The sequence below is a fragment of the Salmo salar genome, chromosome 13, assembly GCF_965601325.2.
Source record: "Salmo salar chromosome 13, fSalSal1, whole genome shotgun sequence".
Lineage (NCBI taxonomy): Eukaryota > Metazoa > Chordata > Actinopteri > Salmoniformes > Salmonidae > Salmo > Salmo salar.
In genome coordinates this window covers 54,879,019-54,898,869 of record NC_138303.1, presented here as the reverse complement: position 1 = coordinate 54,898,869, position 19,851 = coordinate 54,879,019, and the positions used below count along the sequence as shown (strand labels likewise).

General features: G+C 41.5%; 1 protein-coding gene across 2 annotated transcripts in view; it reads right to left on the bottom strand.

Annotated features, from left to right (window-relative positions):
- Window positions 1-2,363: 2,363 nt before the first annotated feature.
- p2rx1 (purinergic receptor P2X, ligand-gated ion channel, 1) overlaps window positions 2,364-19,851 on the bottom strand; it is a 59,071-nt gene continuing 41,583 nt past the window's right edge. Inside the window, exons 6-14 of one of the 2 annotated variants that reach the window (XM_014136605.3) lie at window positions 19,550-19,630; window positions 14,301-14,442; window positions 13,801-13,946; window positions 11,889-11,979; window positions 11,703-11,768; window positions 11,136-11,231; window positions 9,197-9,295; window positions 8,675-8,716; window positions 2,364-2,889 (exon numbers count right to left, since the gene is read on the bottom strand). In XM_014136605.3, coding sequence (XP_013992080.1) covers window positions 8,684-8,716; window positions 9,197-9,295; window positions 11,136-11,231; window positions 11,703-11,768; window positions 11,889-11,979; window positions 13,801-13,946; window positions 14,301-14,442; window positions 19,550-19,630 — 754 coding nt within the window. In that variant the 3' untranslated portion in view covers window positions 2,364-2,889; window positions 8,675-8,683. The remainder of the gene's footprint in view (window positions 2,890-8,674; window positions 8,717-9,196; window positions 9,296-11,135; window positions 11,232-11,702; window positions 11,769-11,888; window positions 11,980-13,800; window positions 13,947-14,300; window positions 14,443-19,549; window positions 19,631-19,851) is intronic. The other variant, XM_014136606.3, reaches the window with a different exon arrangement.

The window sequence follows — 19,851 nt, the reverse complement described above, 5'->3', positions numbered from 1 at the left end:
CTTCCCCTTTCTCTTTCCTTCTCCCTTCCTCCACACCACTCTCTCCTTCTCTGTCTCCCTTCCTCTCTATCCCTCCACCTTTCTCTGTTTCCCTCCCTCTCTCTCTGCCAGCTCAGGCACTTTGTACTGTATGTGAAAGCGTGTTGTCAGTCAGAGCACAGCGATCTCCAGGGACCATTACAATATGGTGATTAGGAACAACACAAACAACAACAACAACTATCTATTCACAACCACACAATCCCCATGTGGCAGAGAATGGCCCAGTAGAGTGATTTCCATTCATCCCTCTCTTCCGACTTGATGCAATTCTATTGTGCAAAACACTCCATTGAAAGTAGGTACTGAGGACCGATAGGAGGGCAGCATATACATATACAAGGGTCAATGCCACTTCTGAATTGAGCCTCTGTGATTTGAACCTCTCAATTTTAAAAACGACTAATTGTGTGCACAATCATAGAAATGATGGACACAATTTATGCAACTTCAAAACATGTTACCTATAATATCATCTTAGTCATGCAGTCTTTATAGGCAGTATGGAAGACCTGATGTCAGTAGATGTGTGTTTGGGAGATGTGTATTATTGCTGTCTGTCTCTCTAAGGCCAGGATTCAGTCTTATCACACTGTGTTGACAATGCAGCTTTTAAAGGCAATGTTCCTACATTTGCTGAGATTGCTTGCATTCATGGTAAACGTTGCAGATGTCGGCGCATTCGGAAATTACCTTTGAATGGCACATTGTCGACAGCTGCGATATAGGGAATAGCAACTATATAGGGAATAGCCACTATATAGGGAATAGCCACTATATAGGGAATAGCCACTATATAGGGATTAGGGTGCCATTTTGGATGCATCGTAACCCTTTGGTGGACATATCAGTGCACCTGTTAGGTGCTAGTCAGAGAATGGGTAGAGTGATAGAGGGATTGTAGTGGAAGAAAAAAGCTTTATTATGCATAACCTGTTAGCCAGGCCAGATAGTGTTTTCTCTTTCACTCACTCATTCCATCTTCTCTTTTTCCCCATCTTTTTCTTCTTCATTGCCCTGCTGTTGCCTTTACACGTCAGTTTCACCTATTTACGGCAGCCATATTTAATTGTGCTTCCGTCTTTGAATATATATTTTTTAAATAATTTCTATTACCGGTACATGCAATTTCAAGTGCAGAGTTTCAATCAACCATATGAAGAGCTTGCTTTGTTTTCTGTTATGGCTTTTTATTTTGTTACCTTTACTTTTTTTCCTGCTACCTTTAGGGTGAACGCTATGTTCGTGTTGCGCTGGACGTAGTTGCTTTTTGATGGAGCTTTTAACGATTTGTCTTAGTCATTGGTCAGTCTGTGGTTTAACTTCTCCTAACTGAAGGGCTGTTGGGATCGGAACAAAGATGGCACCTGTTGTGAACCAGCTGTCTGCCATGTTCAAGTCCCCTCTGATGAGATGGCACTTTATATGTTGACGATGATGCGAAAGCGAAACACTGTTTTTTTGTACGTCTGTCTGGAGCACTGCACTTGCAAGAATCTTTATTAGTGTCTAAGGTGTATTCACCTTTCTAATGTATGTGTGTGTATGTACAGGTATGTGTGTGTGTCAGAAGTGCAATATTGTCGTCATTAGATTACTTCAGTGTTGTGTTCTGATTCTAAATGCACTCAGGTGCTCTTTCTTTCTGTCTATTATTCCAGGTACATTACATTGTCTTGGGAGTTGAGCTGGATGATATTGACACTTTTATGCTAATTAATATGATTAATAATTCCTTCAACCAGGGGTAAAGAGGGAATCCTCTTCAACAGATGAAACAGGCCTGTGGGAGTGAGAGTGTACATAATGTTAAGATTAGGACAGTGTCATGGTTTTTGCATCGCTGCTATGTATCATATGTGATTGTCCAAGGTCCTGTGTTGATAGATGTCTGTACTGTTCCGCATTTCTCTGAAGCCCTGTTTATACCTGGTGCTAATCTGCGTCATGATCTCTTCCACAGTATTATTGTGTCCACATTTTTAGACAGGTCTAGGCATTTTAAAGACGTATTGTGAACTGATTTTCATCAGAACTTATAACGGATTACATCAGGATGAAGGATTCATGTTAGAACCAGGTATGAATGGGGCTTGAATGTACTTGTCAAGGTTCGTCAAGTCCCACAAAAAAAAAGCATGGCACACCTGTACTGAATGCAGCTGTTACAATGTAAATATGTACCAAATATATACAGAAGCTATTTTTGCATGCTTTTTGTACACCTAGACACACAATAAAAGACAATAAAAATTATTATAATCATTTTTGAATAATTTTGTCTTTTGTAAGTAACCTGTAAAAGGGTATGGAAGAGTAAAACCTAAGCTCAGAACATTTATTGAATTCACGTGGCAATCACAAACTTTAAATGAGAAGATATAACCTAAAATACATAATTATTTATGTGTCTTACAAAGTGGAGTACCCCACCAGTAGTCATTCTAGTGTTGTCTCTTGAAGACAACATTGAGGACTCTGTGCCGATGGAAGAGGTTGGAAATGGGTGGTGCTACCATAAAGTAGAGGGCTGTTATAACCGTGTTATAAACATGTTATGGAACTGTGTTATAATGGTCATAGGAGGGTGGCATCTTCTGTCTCTTCAAAGAATAATATTCTGTATTTATCTCGGTTTATCTCCTAAACAGATAGCGTCATTTGAGGTCTGTTGCCAAGATGTGAAGGTATAAATAATTAGCAGTTGAATAATTGAGCTGAAGAGAGAAGAATGTTGTTTGAGAGTGTATTTTCCTGTCCAAGTGTCCTCTGCATGGCAGTACAGCCTGGAGTCTATGTTCTGCTGTCTGGAGCCCAAGAGTCATGAATCTGCCCTTTGTAGGATCACTCCTGTAGGAGAGGAACAGAAAACATGGCCATGTTCAAATGGGACTCTTTAAAAACAGGCCATTTAGCACACTGGGCAGTTCAATAGGCCTACGTCACAGGGGGCATAGATTAGAGTGTGCACATAAAGAAAGAACTGTGTCAGATGTTAAATGTTTTGAAGTCTTTTGAATTGACTCTCCACAAATACTTTAACATTCTCATGTGGTTAACTGATGTGTTTCTTCTGGTCCATGTTTGAATACTTTCAAAATGCATCATTCCGTCCTCCTTCCCTTCCTTGAAGTAAGTATTGACGGTAAGTATGTAAGCAATGGTTCTAATACATAGCTTCTACCTACCCAGTCAAGTCAGATCAGGGATTACTGTAGTTAAGAAATAATCCACCAAAAAAAAAAGACATTTTTTAATTAGTCCACTCCCACTGGACACACCATGTAATTTCAAAGTCGATAATTGGATAATATTTGGTTGAGACGTTGATTAATTGCAACCTATATTCACCCACTCAAAAAGACAGCCAAAAGTTAGTTGAATTTCCAATATGCTTTCAACCATCTAAAAGCACAACCAAATTCCAATGGAAAAACAATGTCTGATTTTTAGTTAAATTGTCAACCAAATGTCTATCACTGTGCTTTCAACCATTTAAAACCAGAGAAAAGTTCAAATAGGAATACTGTCATATTTTTATAACAGATTAATGTGTTATCACTGTGCTTCATCTAATAGCTAAACCAAATGACCTGGTTTGCAGTTGAGATTACAGCAAGTGATCGATGTCGTTCAAAATTCTGTACAGATTATTACAGCAATTGTGAAGATCTCCACAGACTTATGACAACCTATGCATGCTGTCTTGAACATGCACACTTCATATGATTACAAAATAAGAAATGTATAGTTACAGTAACCTCAAAATGTGGACAGTAGTTAAGATGGCGCTGAAGAGGATGGCTGACGTTATACATGCCCATAACCAATTGTGCTATTTTGTTAGTTTTTTTGCGTTGTTTGTAACTTATTTTTGTACTTATTTTGTACATAATGTTGCTGCTTACGTCTCTTAGGACTGAAAATAACTTCTGGACATCAGAACTGGGATTACTCACCACGAACTGGAAGAAGCTTTTTCCTTTAACGAGTCCAACGAGAAAGATATACTGCTCTCCCGGGAACAGGCCCAGATCCCCGTCATTTGCGTGAAGAAAAGACGGAGGAAAAGAGGATGCAGATCGGGCTGCCTTGTGAGAATCCGTAGGCGAGCGAGTAAACTCCCAATGCCATCAATTCTACTTGCTAACATGCAATTGTTGGAAAATAAAATTGATGACCTACGATTACGATTATCCTACCAACCGGACATTAAGAACTGTAATATCTTATGTTTCCCCGAGTCGTGGCTGAACGACGACATGGATAATATAGAGCTGGGGGGATTTTCAATGCACTGGCAGAACAGAGAAGCTACATCTGGTAAGACGAGGAGTGGGGGTGTGCGTCTTTTTGTCAATAACAGCTGGTACGCGATGTCTAATATTAAAGAAGTCTCAAGGTATTTCTCCCCTGAGGTAGAGTACCTTATGATAAGCTGTAGACCACACTATCTACCAAGAGAGTTCTCATCTATATTATTCTTAGCCGTCTATTTACCACCATAGACCGCTGTGGTGCTGGCACTAATGCTGCACTCAACCAACTCTATAAAGCCATAAGCAAACAAGAAAATGCTCACCCAGAAGCGGCGCTCCTAGTGGCCAGGGACTTTAATGCAGGCAAACTTAAATCAGTTTTACCAAATGTTTACCAGCATGTCACATGTGCAACCCGAGGGAAGAAAACTCTAGACCACCTTTACTCCACACACAGAGATGCAGACAAAGCTCTCACCCGCCCTCCATTTGGCAAATCTGACCATAATTCTATCTTCCTGATTCCTGCTTACAAGCAAAAACTCAAGCAGGACGTACCAGCAACAACACATCTACCACGCTGATCCTCAACACTGGGGCCCCATAGGGGTGTGTACTTAGTCCCCCCCTGTACTCCCTGTTCACCCATGACTGCGTGGCCAAACACGACTCCAACACCATCATTAAGTTTGCTGACGACACAACAGTGGTAGGCCTGATCACCGACAATGATGAGACAGCCTATAGGGAGGAAGTCAGAGAACTGGCAGTGTGGTGCCAGGACAACAACCTCTCCTTCAATGTGAGCAAGACAAAGGAGCTGATTGTGGACTACAGGAAAAGGCAGGCCGAACAGGCCCCCATTAAAACCTCTTATGGATCCCTTAAGCACGAATCCCGCTCGAATCCCGTTAGCGGGATTGATTTGACAACATCCAGTGAAATTGTAGCACGCCAAATTCAAACTACAGAAATATCAATATTCAACCTTCACAAAAATATAAGTGTAGTACATCAAAATAAAGCTTAACTTCTTGTTAATCCAGCCACTGTGTCAGATTTCAAAAAGGCTTTACGGCGAAAGCAAACCATGCGATTATCTGAGGACAGCGTCCTGCATACAAACACATGAAAATAATTTTTCAACCTGGCAGGTGCGACACAAAAGTCAGAAATAGCCATATAATAAATGCCTTACCTTTGAAGATCTTCTTCTTTTTGCAATCTCAAATGTCTCAGTGACACAATGAATGGTCGTTTTGTTCAATAAATTCCTTCTTTACATCCCTAAAATGTCCATTTATTTGGTGCGTTTGATTCAGAAATACACCGGTTCCAGCATGGCTACAAAGTATCTAATAAGTTACCTGTAAACTTGGTCCAAACATTTCAAACAACGTTCCTAATCCAACCTCAGGTATCCTAAAATGTAAATAAACGATACAATTTAAGACAGAATAAACTGTTTCTAATGCCGGATAAAAACAACGTGAAGCGCGCTCCAGTTCCCGCGCAACAAAAGACTAAAGCCCTTCAGAGTGACACCTACAAAGAACAGCCCTACTTCTTCATTTCTCAAAAGAAAAACATCAAACAATTTCTAAAGACTGTTGACTCTAGTGGGAGCCATAGGAACTGCAATCTGGGCCCTAATAAATCAGGTCTCCCATAGAAAACCTTTAGAAAACACAGTGACCTCAATTCTTTTTTTGCCCTGGATGGATTGTGCTCGGGGTTTCGCCTGCCAAATCAGTTCTGTTATACTCACAGACATTATTCTAACAGTTTTAGAAGCTTCAGAGTGTTTGCTATCCAAATCTACTAATATGCATATGCTAGCTTCTGGGCCTGAGTAGCAGGCAGTTTACTTTGAGCACGCTTTTCATCCGGACGTGAAAATACTGCCCCCTAACCCAGAGAGGTTAACATCAACGGGCTGTAGTGGAGAGGGTAGAGAGTTTCAAGTTCCTTGGTGTCCACATCACCAACGATCTATCAGAGTCCAAACACACCAAGACAGTCATGAAGAGGGCACGACAAAACATTTTCCCCCTCAAGAGACTGAAAAGATTTGGCATGGGTCCCCAGATCCTCAAAAGGTTCTACAGCTGCACCATCAAGAGCATCCTGGCCGTTGCATCACCGCCTGGTATGGCAACTGCTCGGCATCTGACCGTAAGGCACTACAGAGGGTAGTGCATACAGCCCAGTACATCACTGGGGCCAAGCTTCCTGCAATTCAGGACCTATATAATAGGCGGTGTCAGAGGAAAGCCCATAAAATTGTCAGATACTCCAGTCACCCAAGTCATAGACTGCTTTCTCTGCTACCACACGGCAAGCGGTAGGATCAAAAGGCTCCTTAACACCCCCCCCATTTGTTGTTGCTACTCGCTGTTTATTATCTATGCATCGTCACTTCACCCCTACCTACATGTACAATTTACCTCTAACCTGTACCCACGCACACTGACTCGGTACTGGTACCCCCTGTATATAGCCTCGTTATTGTTATGTTATTGTGTTACTTTTTATTATTTTTTACTTTAGTTTATTTGGGAAATATTTTCTTAACTCTTCTTGAACTGCACTGTTGGTTAAGGGCTTGTAAGTAAGCATTTCACGGCAAGGTCTACACTTCTTGTATTCAGCGCATGTGACAAATTAAGTTTGATTGAATTTGATTTGAATAATAATAATTTACTCAATTTATTTTCATAACAATCTCAAAGCACTTCAAAAGCAAAAAACAAACAACCAATATATCATTATGAGTAGCCTAGCTATAGTTGGCTAGGCCAACTAAGAGAGGCCAAGTCTTTGAATGCATGCATCCTTCAAAGATGGAGAGGGACAATTCATGGTTTGATCAGAGGAAGGTGGTCAGGGAGATGGTTGATGATGGATGTGGATGTGTTACTCATTTTAGGTTGTAAGATAGCCTTAACTTCAGGTTATTTACTGTGTTACAAAAGCAATATTGAATTGTGTTTGGTTGACAACACAACCAAAAAAACATTTAAAGGAGATCTGAGCCACTGGCTTAGTCTCGTTCTTTAACTTTTATTTTTGGTTGAGATGGAGACGTGAATCCAACATATCAATTATTAATTTGTAGACAAACTGGAATTAAAGTCAGACTAATTCAGTGGCACAGATGGAACTATCCACTATATATCATTCAACTTGAAATCAACCAGAGCTTTAAACCCTAGGCCTATTTTTAGTTAGGAAATTGAAACAATAGCTGTTGATGACTTTGGAATGCTATATTTAAGCAATAAGACCCAAGGGGGTGTAGTAGATGGCCAATATACCACGGCTAAGGGCTGTTCTTAGGCACCATGCAACAATAGTTGATTACTTTTTTCCAATCCAATGTATTTTCCACGTACATTCCACGTCATAATACGTTGACAAATGATGATGAAACATTGATTCAACCAGTTTGTGCCCAGTGAACTGTTGATACAGTCCCAAAATGTTTAGCATGTCAGTTTTCAAGATACATTACTTTCAAAAAGCAAAGTATAGCATGCCAAATTATGCAACATGCATTACATAATGCAAAAAGTATCATCATGATGATGTGGCATGCTACACGCATCTTAAAAGTGCTACAGCTTGAAAGCTTCACTGCTGACATGCAAACATTTTGTGATCATTTCAACAGTGGACTAATGACCGGATTATTTCTTTAAGGAAGGGAGGAAAGGAAAAGGGATTTTTTGAAGTATTCCAACAGAAACCAGAGGACCCACACCAATTAACACAAACCTCAGATTGACTGCAGCACCTCATCTGAATGTTTTTGTGTGGCCAAGAAGGCGTCAATTATATGCTACAGCACAATATCTTTTGGTCTTTCACTCACTTTAACCACAAACTTTTACAATTTAAGGTGATCAAAATGGTGCACACAAAACACGCATGCATGCATGTGCACGCTCTGTCACGCATGTGTGTAGAAACGGACCAAGGCGCAGCGTATCGTTCCACATCTTTATTATATTGTGAAACTTAGCCAAACAAATAATAAACTATAAACAAAACACAAACCATGACGACAGAGGTGCAACATGCACTAACTTAAAATAATCTCCCACAAACACAGGTGTACTTAAATATGATCCCCAATTAGAGACAACGATGACCAGCTGCCTCTAATTGGGAATCATACAAAAACTCCAAAATAGAAAAATGAAACTAGAACACAACATAGAAAAAAGAAACTAGAGCACAACATAGAAAAAAGAAACTAGATAAACCCCCCAGTCACACCCTGACCTACTCTACTATAGAAAATAAGAGCACTCTATGGTCAGGACGTGACACGTGTGCACACACACACACACAAACACACACAAAGTGCTTACCTTGGATACTTATTTTTCTGATGAGAACTCATCTAAAGGTTCCTGAAAGACAGACTCAGACTTAGAAGGATCCATTTGTATCTGACTAGTTCCTGTTCCCCTTGTTTTAAACCTAAAACTCTCAAGAGAAACCAAACAAAGCATGTAAGATATATTTCCAAAATATTTACTTCATGTGAGGGTTGAATATAAGTGAATTAAATCAAGATTAAGGTAAATAATATTCAATTTTAAACACTTTTTTGTAAGCTTTTTTTAACCAGAGAAGTCACATTGAGATTTAAGTCTCTTTTTCAAGTAAACCCTGGCCAAGAAAGCAGCATACATACACAGTAGTTACACATATATTAGACAAAACACAACATAAAACATAACAATGAATGGAAATTAAAACAGTGAAAAGATCATGAAATAACCTAAAATCCCTCAAAAACCCTCAATTGACTAGGGTTAGAACACAGCACGCACCAGCAACCTTGCCCCAAGACAAAGCACACTTTACTTTTCACTACATGCACTCACTTTATGTTGTAGGATTATATTGGCTGACACTCGTGGTCCTGCATAGACGTCGGGGATGTAATAGATGAACGTGTTTATACCCAGCCTCAGGTTGTCGCACTGCAAATAAAAAACCAACGGTCTTCCTGTCTCATTTAGCCTCTTTAAAGAGAATAGCTGAGTAGGAGTAGTAGTAAGAGAAGAGGAGGACAGCAGGTTAAGATCTGCCCTCCATTTTCTTTACTTCTGTCAGTCCCCAATAGATGCTTTATAGATGTTCACTTGTCAACAAACTATCCAAGTAACTATCCACTAATCCTTACTCCAACCTTAGATTAATTTCCATATCCCAGCTCAATCCTAACCCTAACCCTGAATGCCAATGCGATACGGAGGCTCGGTACGGAAGGTGTGACGCAATTACAGAGCCTCTGGAGGCTTGTGGAGGCCAAATCGGGGCTCCGTACAGTATCGCTGTGCACCTCCCAAAAGTTGTTACAATGTGGAGGGATCCGTATAGCTCCGTATTGACATGATTGGTTTACTGTAGATGGGGGCGAGAGATCCTGTAAAAACACAAACTCACTTCCTTGACAACCTTCTTTACAACAGCTCTACTCTGCTCCGCGAAGCACAATAAGTATGAATGCCCTGACTTCTGCAGACACTGTATCACCGTAACTGCTGTACAACCAATGCAGACTTGGGATTGGTCATACAGCGCCTTTAACCCTATGTACACATCCAAGCTGTTGCATATTAACAGCGTTGCAGTTGACAGGAAGATTCTCAATTGGGCAAAAGTTTGTCCTCTCCTCGACTCCTCCGTGACCCAGAAACCGATTAGTGGTTGCCATATGTATCAAATCAAAGTTTATTCGTCATATGCACAGGATACAGCAGGTGTAAATAGTACAATGCAGTGCTTTTGCAGGAGAGTGTAATTTTGTTAATAGGTGAACGGAGACGCGGAAGAGTTTTGAAATCCGCCGCACCCACTTTGAATCAGCTGTTATTTTCTCGGAGGAAAAAAGCATGCCCACATTCAAAAACGATACTCTACTTATCGTTTTATCTATAGAATGTCTAGCACAACTCATGACATACACATTGGTCGTTCTTGAATTGCGGTGGCATTTTGGAAAAATGAACTTCATTTTTTTAGTTTTGTATTTATTTAAATCTTCCCATTCTAAATCAACTAATATGGCAACTAAATTACTTTAAATATGTTTTACCATTATGATAAAATTGTGCCACCAGTAGCATAGCCGCGGGAAGTAGGGGTGCTGAGGGTGCTGCAGCACACCCTGATAAATCTGAATTGTTATGTTTTTGTTTTCACAAAATTAGTGCACAAGGCCTTTATTACTCCTGTATGAGCAGAAAAAAAATGTTTTCAGCAGCGCGGGAAGCCATGCATCTTCCCACAGCCATGCACCAATTGCACAATTTTGGTAATTGAGGATTTTTTTAAATGGATGCCACAGATGGCCACACAAAGGAGAGCGACGCAAATGCCACCACAATTCAAGAACGATTTCTCCTCTTTAATTGTTATTTGCCTGATGACACGCTGCTGGAGAAGGAGAGCCTAATTTTATACACGCGCATTTGTTTCCATGTTCTCTCCAATGAGGAGAGGATATAGGTAATCGAGCCAATCCAATTGAGATTCTCCCATAGTTTGCTGACAGTTTGAGCATGTATAGATCATCTCTTAGAGACTATGCAAATAAAGTGGGACCTAGTAGCCTTCCCCAAAGAAGGAGACAATTACACCATGTATTTCTTAGAGAAAACACATGAACTGTTGGGTAAATTACTATGTGTATTGTTGAGGGTCTGTCTGCCTAATTTTCTGTACAACTATTTATAGAATGCCTCTATGCTGCCATTTTTTGTTTAAACTGAATGACTGAGGGTCAACGCTACGCAAAAGTTTGAGTTTCTAACTCACCTGCTCTACTGATTCTGTGACCTTGAATTTCATGTTGTTGTAGAACTCCCTCTTTGGTAGTAGATACAGAAGGATCAGATCGCATACTACAGTCGCCTGCGGAAACACAACACAATTATTAGTATCATAAACATTAAGAAATAATATAGACTGACCAGGTGAATCCAGGTGAAAGCTATGATCCCTTATTGATGTCACCTGTTAAATCCACTTCAATCAGTGTAGATGAAGGGGAGGAGACAGGTTAAAGAATCATTTTCAAGCCTTGAGACAATTGAGACATGGATTGTGTATGTGTGCCGTTCAGAGGACGAATGGGCAAGACAAATTGAGGCTGTTCTGAGGGCAAAAGGGGATACAACTCAATAATAGGAAGGTGTTCCTAATGTTTTGTACACTCAGCGGACATTTAATTATGTGTTCATAACTACCGCTGTCACACGATTGAATAGTTAAATAGGTTTGTTTAGTCTACACTATGCAAGCTGTTTAAGAGATACAGTAGGCTACTTGAGATTCTGTATGCTTTGAAAAATCAGATAGGATGTGTAGTATTGCAAGACTCACCACCCCAAAGATTCCAACGCCAGACCCTATAGCTGTTAGTGTTGGGATGATATCAAATTTTCTGGCCTGGGAAATAACAATACGATTAACAATCTTCATCGTTTTCATCTACCGTTGCAAGGGAGGAATTCAGAAACACTGTCTGGAACATTACAAGCATCGCAATCATGAACTTCATGAACTTACCACTGAACGAACAATGATGTCAAATCGAATCCCAAACACTTTCAGAAGTGTTCTTTTCTCCTGTTTGTCCTCCATATAATGCTTTGCATACCTAAAGCACAAAATGTAAACATTTGGGCAGCCTCTAGGCTAGTGCTTTAATCAGATCTGTATTTCTCTCTCTTCTGCCTTTTACATTTTATTCATTTAGCAGACGCTCTTATCCAGAGCGACTTACAGTAGTGAATGCATACATTTCATTTCATGCATTTTTTTGTACTGGCCCCCTGTGGGAATCAAACCCACAACCCTGGCATTGCACACACCATGCTGGCGTTGCAAACACCATGCTCTACCAACTGAGCACTTTTACATGACCTTAGCCATGCAACTAAGAGTAATCTGTATAATGAATACAGTGTACTCTTCTTAGTCATATACAGCGTACTCTTCTTAGTCGTGTGGTCCCGTGTGGCTCAGTTGGTAGAGTATGGTGTTTGCAACGCCAGGATTGTGGGTTCGATTCCCATGGGGGACCAGTACGGAGAAAAATGTATGAAATGTATGCATTCACTACTGTAAGTGGCTCTGGATAAGAGTGTCTGCCCAGTAACTAGAATATAACCAGGCGGCGAATCGCATCTCTGCATGTCTGTCAGACATATCAGTGTGGATGACGGATCACCAGCTCAAGCTGAACCTCGGCAAGACGGAGCTGCTCTTCCTCCCGGGGAAGGACTGCCCGTTCCATGATCTCGCCATCACGGTTGACAACTCCCTTGTGTCCTCCTCCCAGAGTGCTAAGAACCTTGGCGTGATCCTGGACAACACCCTGTCGTTCTCCACTAACATCAAGGCGGTGACCCGATCCTGTAGGTTCATGCTCAACAACATTCGCAGAGTACGACCCTGCCTCACACAGGAAGCGGCGCAGGTCCTAATCCAGGCACTTGTCATCTCCCGTCTGGATTACTGCAACTCGCTGTTGGCTGGGCTCCCTGCCTGTGCCATTAAACCCCTACAACTCATCCAGAACGCCGCAGCCCGTCTGGTGTTCAACCTTCCCAAGTTCTCTCACGTCACCCCGCTCCTCCGCTCTCTCCATTGGCTTCCAGTTGAAGCTCGCATCCGCTACAAGACCATGGTGATTGCCTACGGAGCTGTGAAGGGAACGGCACCTCCATACCTTCAGGCTCTGATCAGGCCCTACACCCAAACAAGGGCACTGCGTTCATCCACCACTGGCCTGCTGGCCCCCTACCTCTGAGGAAGCACAGTTCCCGCTCAGCTCAGTCAAAACTGTTCGCTGCTCTGGCACCCCAATGGTGGAACAAGCTCCCTCACGACGCCAGGACAGCGGAGTCAATCACCACCTTCCGGAGACACCTGAAACCCCACCTCTTTAAGGAATACCTAGGATAGGATAAAGTAATCCTTCTAACCCCCCCCCCCCCCCCCCCCTTAAAATATTTAGATGCACTATTGTAAAGTGGTTGTTCCACTGGATATCATAAGGTGAATGCACCATTTTGTAAGTCGCTCTGGATAAGAGCGTCTGCTAAATGACTTAAATGTAAATGTAATGTAAATGTCTGCTAAATGACTAAAATGTAAAATGCATCCCTAACAAGACCCCTTTCTAAGTCTTTTTCTTTCACTTATTCAAAATTCAGAACAGGCTTTTCGATTTACAATAATAAAGGGGCCCTTACCAGAAAGGTCAATAAATACTTCAGTATTGTTGCAGATGGTTTTTTTCTGATTTATTGAGATAGGACTCTGAAGATGAGACAGGAAATGTAGGCAAGATTGCGAGTCAGAAATGCAGTGAGTCAGATTCAAACCCACACCGAATATGGGATAAAGTTGTACCAGAGTCTGCAGCACTAACCGCAAGACCACACAGGACACACATGGCAGATGTTTTATTTACCGGAAGTTGTATCCAACAGACGCTCTAGCCATGTCTGTCTCATTGGGATTTCCATAGAGACCGTGGAAGGTGTAGATCGGTTTACACTCTGACTTGTCATAGTCCAGGTTACAGGTCCAGTCAATGACGATACCAATCGCCCCGCCCTGTCACATAACAATCAGTACAATACATCCAGTCAATGAGGGTACAACTAACCCCAAACAACACAATACTATGCCATCAACATTGCCAATCAATGGAGGTACTAATAACACCTAAGTGAAAAAGGAGTCTCCAGACACTTAAATCAGAAGCAATTTCTGTGTTTTTACTAATCTTTCCCTCGGTAATGACCTTCGTCAGAGCATACCTCATTACCAATAACACCACCATGGATCAATGACTCAACAATAAACACCAACACTATGATCACCAACACCGAACACACAGCCATCCCATGGATTGACAGGTGCTTGTAAACCTGCTTCACTCATAAATAGAATAGCATTATTGCTCACCATTTTGGCTATGGTGGCGAAGTTGAAGCCAGACAGCTGTACCAAGTCACCCAGTCTGAAAATGGGACACAGTGGGGACGTTGTCGGGTCATACACACAACTCTTGATGTACTGATTGTCGATACCTTCAACAAGGTTACTCCTGAGAAGGGGAATGGGAAGAGAACATTGTTAAAAAGATGACAAGTTTATATCTTACTGTACTGGTTATTTAACTACATAGATATTTGAATCAATATCACATTTGAGATACTACTTGCCTAAACATGAATGGATCTGGTAATTATATCACTCCTACCACTACTTATCGATTAGCTGTCACATACCATCGCCATCCATATTCAATGCATTACATACACAATACAGTGAATTTGGAAAGTATTACAGCCCCTTGACTTTTTCCACATTTTGTTATGTTACAGCCTTGTTCTAAAATTGAACAAATTTGATTAAAAGCGTCTCTGCACAGCTATTTTCAGGTCTCTCCCAGAGATCGCGTTCAAGTCCGGGCTCTGGCTGGGCCACTCAAGGACATTCAGAGACTTGAACCGGAGCCATTCCTGCATTGTCTTGGCTGTGTGCTTAGGGTCGTTGTCCTGTTGGAAGGTGAACCTTTGCCCCAGTCTGAGGTCTGAGGTCCTGAGGTTTTCATCAAGGATCTCTATGTACTTTGCTCCTTTCATCTTTGCCTCGATCTTGACTAGTCTCCCAGTCCCTGCCTCTGAAAAACATCCCCACAGCATGATACTGCCGCCACCATGCTTCACTGTAGGAATGGTGCCATGTTTCCTTCAGACGTGACAGTTGGCATTCATAACAAATAGTTCAATCTTGGATTCATCAGACCAGAGAATCTTGTTTCTTATGGTCTGAAAGTCCTTTATGTGCCTTTTGGCAAACTCCAAGCGGGCTGTCGTGTACCTTTTACTGAGGAGTGGCTTCTGTCTGGCGACTCTACCATAAAGGCGTGATTGGTGGAGTGCTGCAGAGATGGTTGTCCTTCTGGAAGGTTCACCCATCTCCACAGAGGAACTCTGGAGCTCTGTTAGAGTGACCATCGCGTTCTTGGTCACCTCCCTGACCAAGGCCCTTCTCCTCCGATTGCTCAGTTTGGTTGGGTGGCCAGCTCTAGGAAGAGTCGTGGTGGTTCTTCCATTTAAGAATTATGGAGGCCACTGTGTTCTTGGGGACCTTCAATGCTGCAGAAATGTTTTGGTACCCTTCCCCAGATCTGTGCCTCGACACAATCCTGTCTCGAAGCTCTACGGACAATTCCTTCGACCTCATGGCCTGGTTTTTGCTCTGACGTGTACTATCAACTGTTGGACCTTATATAGACAGGTGTGTGCCTTTCCACATCATGTCCAATCAATTTAATTTACCACAGGTGGACTCCAATCAAGTTGTAGAAACATCTGGATGATCAATGAAAACAGGATGCACCTGAGCTCAATTTCAAGTCTCATAGCAGAGTCTGAATACTTATGTCAATAAGGTATTTCCGTTTTTTATTTTTAGTAAATGTGTTTTCGCTTTGTCATTATGGGGTATTGTGTGTAGATTGCTCAGAAAAAAAAAGATTTAATTAATTTTAGAATAAGGCTGTAACGTAACAAAATGTGGAAAAAGTCAAGGGGTCTGAATACTTTCCGAAGGCACCGTATATGTGTGATGTAATACATTTATACAACGGGTGGGTCTAATCCTTGACACTGATTTGTTAAAACCGCATTCCAGATGGTGTCTATTCCACAAGTTACCACTGGCTAAAGCTATGACTTTGAAATGCCTATTACTCTGTTCGATCTCACTGTGAAATCCACTGCCTCATCAGCCCAGTCAGACAATGTATAAAGTTGATCTCCACTGTAAAAAGCATCTAGACATTATCTTCCATTTCTTTTAGACTAGAAATTGGTTTTCAATAGCGGAGATTTGTATAAACCTTACTGTCTGTCTCTCTGACATTTGCAACATTGCTTCAGTATTGAAATTTGATCTCCAGCTTTCCCATAGTAACGGGAAAATGTAGGAGTGGGAGTTGGGATGAGACAGACAGGCAGGCAACTTTTCTCAGCCAGTCGAAATTATGAACCAGCATAATTTTTATGGATATATACAAAGAAATGTCAATAGAAAACAGGTAAAACAAAACAAAGTGCAGCTAGTTTGCAGTCTTTCCAGCTTCAGTTTTAAGTGATTGTGCTAGCTGAGTTGTTGGCTAGCTCCTCCGAACAACTGTCCTGACGAGAGAACACATTTTCTATGCCAGGTGAAATCGCGTATCATTTGCTCATTGTTATGGATGAATCCAAATGCTGTAAATTGTCACTAGAAAACAGCTTAAACAAATGCAAATGCAGCTATTTTGTTGTTATTCTGACTGCACTGTTAGACGTGACTGTCAGTTAGCAGTAGTTGGCTAACTTGCAAGCAAGGGATAACAACGTTGCCAGTATGATAACAGAACGACTGGGTCGAGTCCATAGATGCAGAACAAAAAGACTTAATGACTGGGTCATGACTCTGGCAACCGAACCGATAGAATGAACAACCAGCCGGCTTGGGTAGCAAACCTAGATTTGTGTCGGGACTATGAAATAGTATGAATAAATTCATCAAAATAACGTTTTTAAGGCGGTGCACAATTGGCCCAGCGTTTGGCCAGCCTGGATATCCTTGTCCCATCGCACTCTAGCGACTCCTTGTGGTGGTTCGGGCGCCTGCAAGCTGACCTTGATCCAGCTGGACGGTGTTTCCTCCGACACATTGGTTCGGCTGGCTTCCAGGTTAAGCGAGCTGTATGTCATGAAGCAGTTCGGCTTGGCAGGGTCGTGTTTCGGAGGACCCATAGCTCTCAACCTTCACCTCTCCCGAGTCCGTAGGGGAGTTGCAGCAATGGGACAAGACTGTAACTACCAATTGGATATCACGAAAAAGGGCTAAAAAAAAATGTATATGTAAATCATTATATGAATAATGTCTTTTTTTGTTGTTGTACTTTTACCCACCCGTTGTATAAATGTATTACATCACACATATACAGAGCCTTCGGATTGTATTCAGACCCCTTGACTTTTTCCACATTTTGTTACGTTGCAGCCTTATGATTAAATATACATTTTTTTTCTCAGCAATCTACACACAATCCTTCATTATAACAAAGCGAAAACAGTTTTTTAGAAATGTTTGCACATTTATTAAAAATAAAAAACATAAATACCTTATATTCAAGTATTCAGACCCTTTGCTATGAGACTTGAAATTCAGCTCAGTTGTATCCTGTTTCCATTAATCATCCTTGAGATGTTTCTACAACTTCATGGGAGTACAATATGCTGTACTCTATTGTACTATGCTCTACTTTTCTTTACTGTACTGTACTCCTGTATTGTATCGTACTGTTCTCTACTGTGCCTACTCACTGTATAGTATTATTCAAACTTGTGAAACACACATCTATGATAGGTTCAGATTTGGTCCAGTCCGGTCCGTCTGTGGACATTAACATCAAGGCCAGGGTGGACTGACCAAATTTCAACTACTTTTCAACGTCCATGGACGTCTGGGGTTGTTTGGTGCTCAGTGGTTGAGGATACTGTATATATTAAATGGAAAGAGGGGGGGCTCATGGATAGGTGTTAGTAAGAGCTGGGAGAGGTGACATTAACTTGAAAGTGAGTGAGAAAGACAGAGAGGGAGAGGTTGTCCAGACTCAGACTGTTTTAACACTCTTGCTTTGACCATCAGACAACAGAAAGTGAAAGAAAACAGTTTTGAGCTGAAAAGTATGCCAGTGGAAGAGAGGACGGTAGCAGGTGACCCAACTGTGGTTTGTGACTATTATGATTTCGGTAACGGAATTACCAGACAAAAGGTACTATTTCTTAAACTTAGAGAAGGCAATCAATGTCTCCAAAACTAAATATGTGTTTATTAGTTGGCAGGAATCTTTACATCAACATTATTGTGTTTCGATGTATTTCTAAGACCCCTTTTCCATCTGTTTATCCAGAAATCTTTAAGATGGAAAATGGTTGAAAAATGTATCTATGCCTTTGTAACGATGTGCGCTGAGAGTTGGGAAGCAAGTTCAGGGAGTGAGTGTTTTAATAAATAAATTCAACATAATACAAAATAAGAAGCACGACCAACGCACAGAACTGACACAGGAACAGAAACAATAACGCCTGGGGAAGGAACCAAAGGGAGTGACATATATAGGGAAGGTATTCAGGGGGGTGATGAAGTCCAGGTGAGTCTGAAGGCACGCAGGTGCGCGTAACGATGGTGACAGGTGTGCGCCATAACGAGCAGCCTGGTGACCTAGAGGCCGGAGAGGGAGCACACATGACAGCCTTCAATTCCCATATAGTCTCTTAGCTTTCATTTGACTCCCAAATTGATATGCCCCTTTTTAACTATTTAATCCTTATTTTACCAGGTAAGTTGACTGACAACACATTCTCATTTACAGCAAGGACCTGTGGAATAGTTACAATGAGAGGAAGGGGGATGAATGAGCCAATTGGAAGCTGGGGATGATTAGGTTGGGATTGGGAATTTAGCCAGGAAACCGGGGTTAACACCCCTACTCTTACAATAAGTGCCATAGGATCTTTAGTGACCACAGAGAGTCAGGACACCCATTTAGCATCCTATCCAAAAGACAGTACCTTACACAGGGCAATGTCCTCAATCACTGCCCTGGGGAATTGGGATATTTTTGTGGGGACCAGAGGAAAGAGTGCCTACTACTGGCCCTCCAACACTACTTCCAGCAGCATATGGTCTCCCATCCAGGGACTGACCAGGACCAACCCTGCTTAGGTTCAGAGGCAAGCCAGCAGTAGGATGCAGGGTGGTGCTATTTGATGGAAATGCCCATATGATTTTAATCTATACAGAGACTTGCTCTTCTCATGTTCACTTGCCTCTTGTGGTCCTAGGAGAGTTATGCCCTGCTCCTGCTCTGACCTGTGCTCCTGACTTCAGCAGCTCGCAGGGGAGCAAAAGGGGAGAACCGTCTTCATGTTGTTGCTATGGTAATTGGGCTGTACATTGTAAGGCAGGATCATGTAGGTTGAGTGAGACAGATACCACCTGCATCATGTGTAAATACTACAGATCTCGGAAGAACCAACTTTTTTATGCTTTTATGAGTGTAACAGACTAAACCATAGTGACTTTCCTCATACTAATAGAAGTTTATGAAAATATATACACTGTATCAAAAAGGGGTCACTCACCTCTTAACACCATATGCTGGAAAGGTGACAGAGTTTTTAATGAACAGTGTGTAGTTCTCTGCCGACATCAAAAGTGCGGGACTGCACAGAAAACAGTAGAACATAGAAAACGAAGACAAACAAAGCATTAACACATCAGACATACAGAGAGGTCATCATAAAAAATGGATGGAGACCGTTTTCCTTTCATAAAATAGCTTACACATCACTTGGTTCAGTTCAAAGTACCATTCAGTACATAGAACTTATAACAAGTAATAAAATATTATAGCTACAGGCTTTATGTAAAGTGTTAACATCAT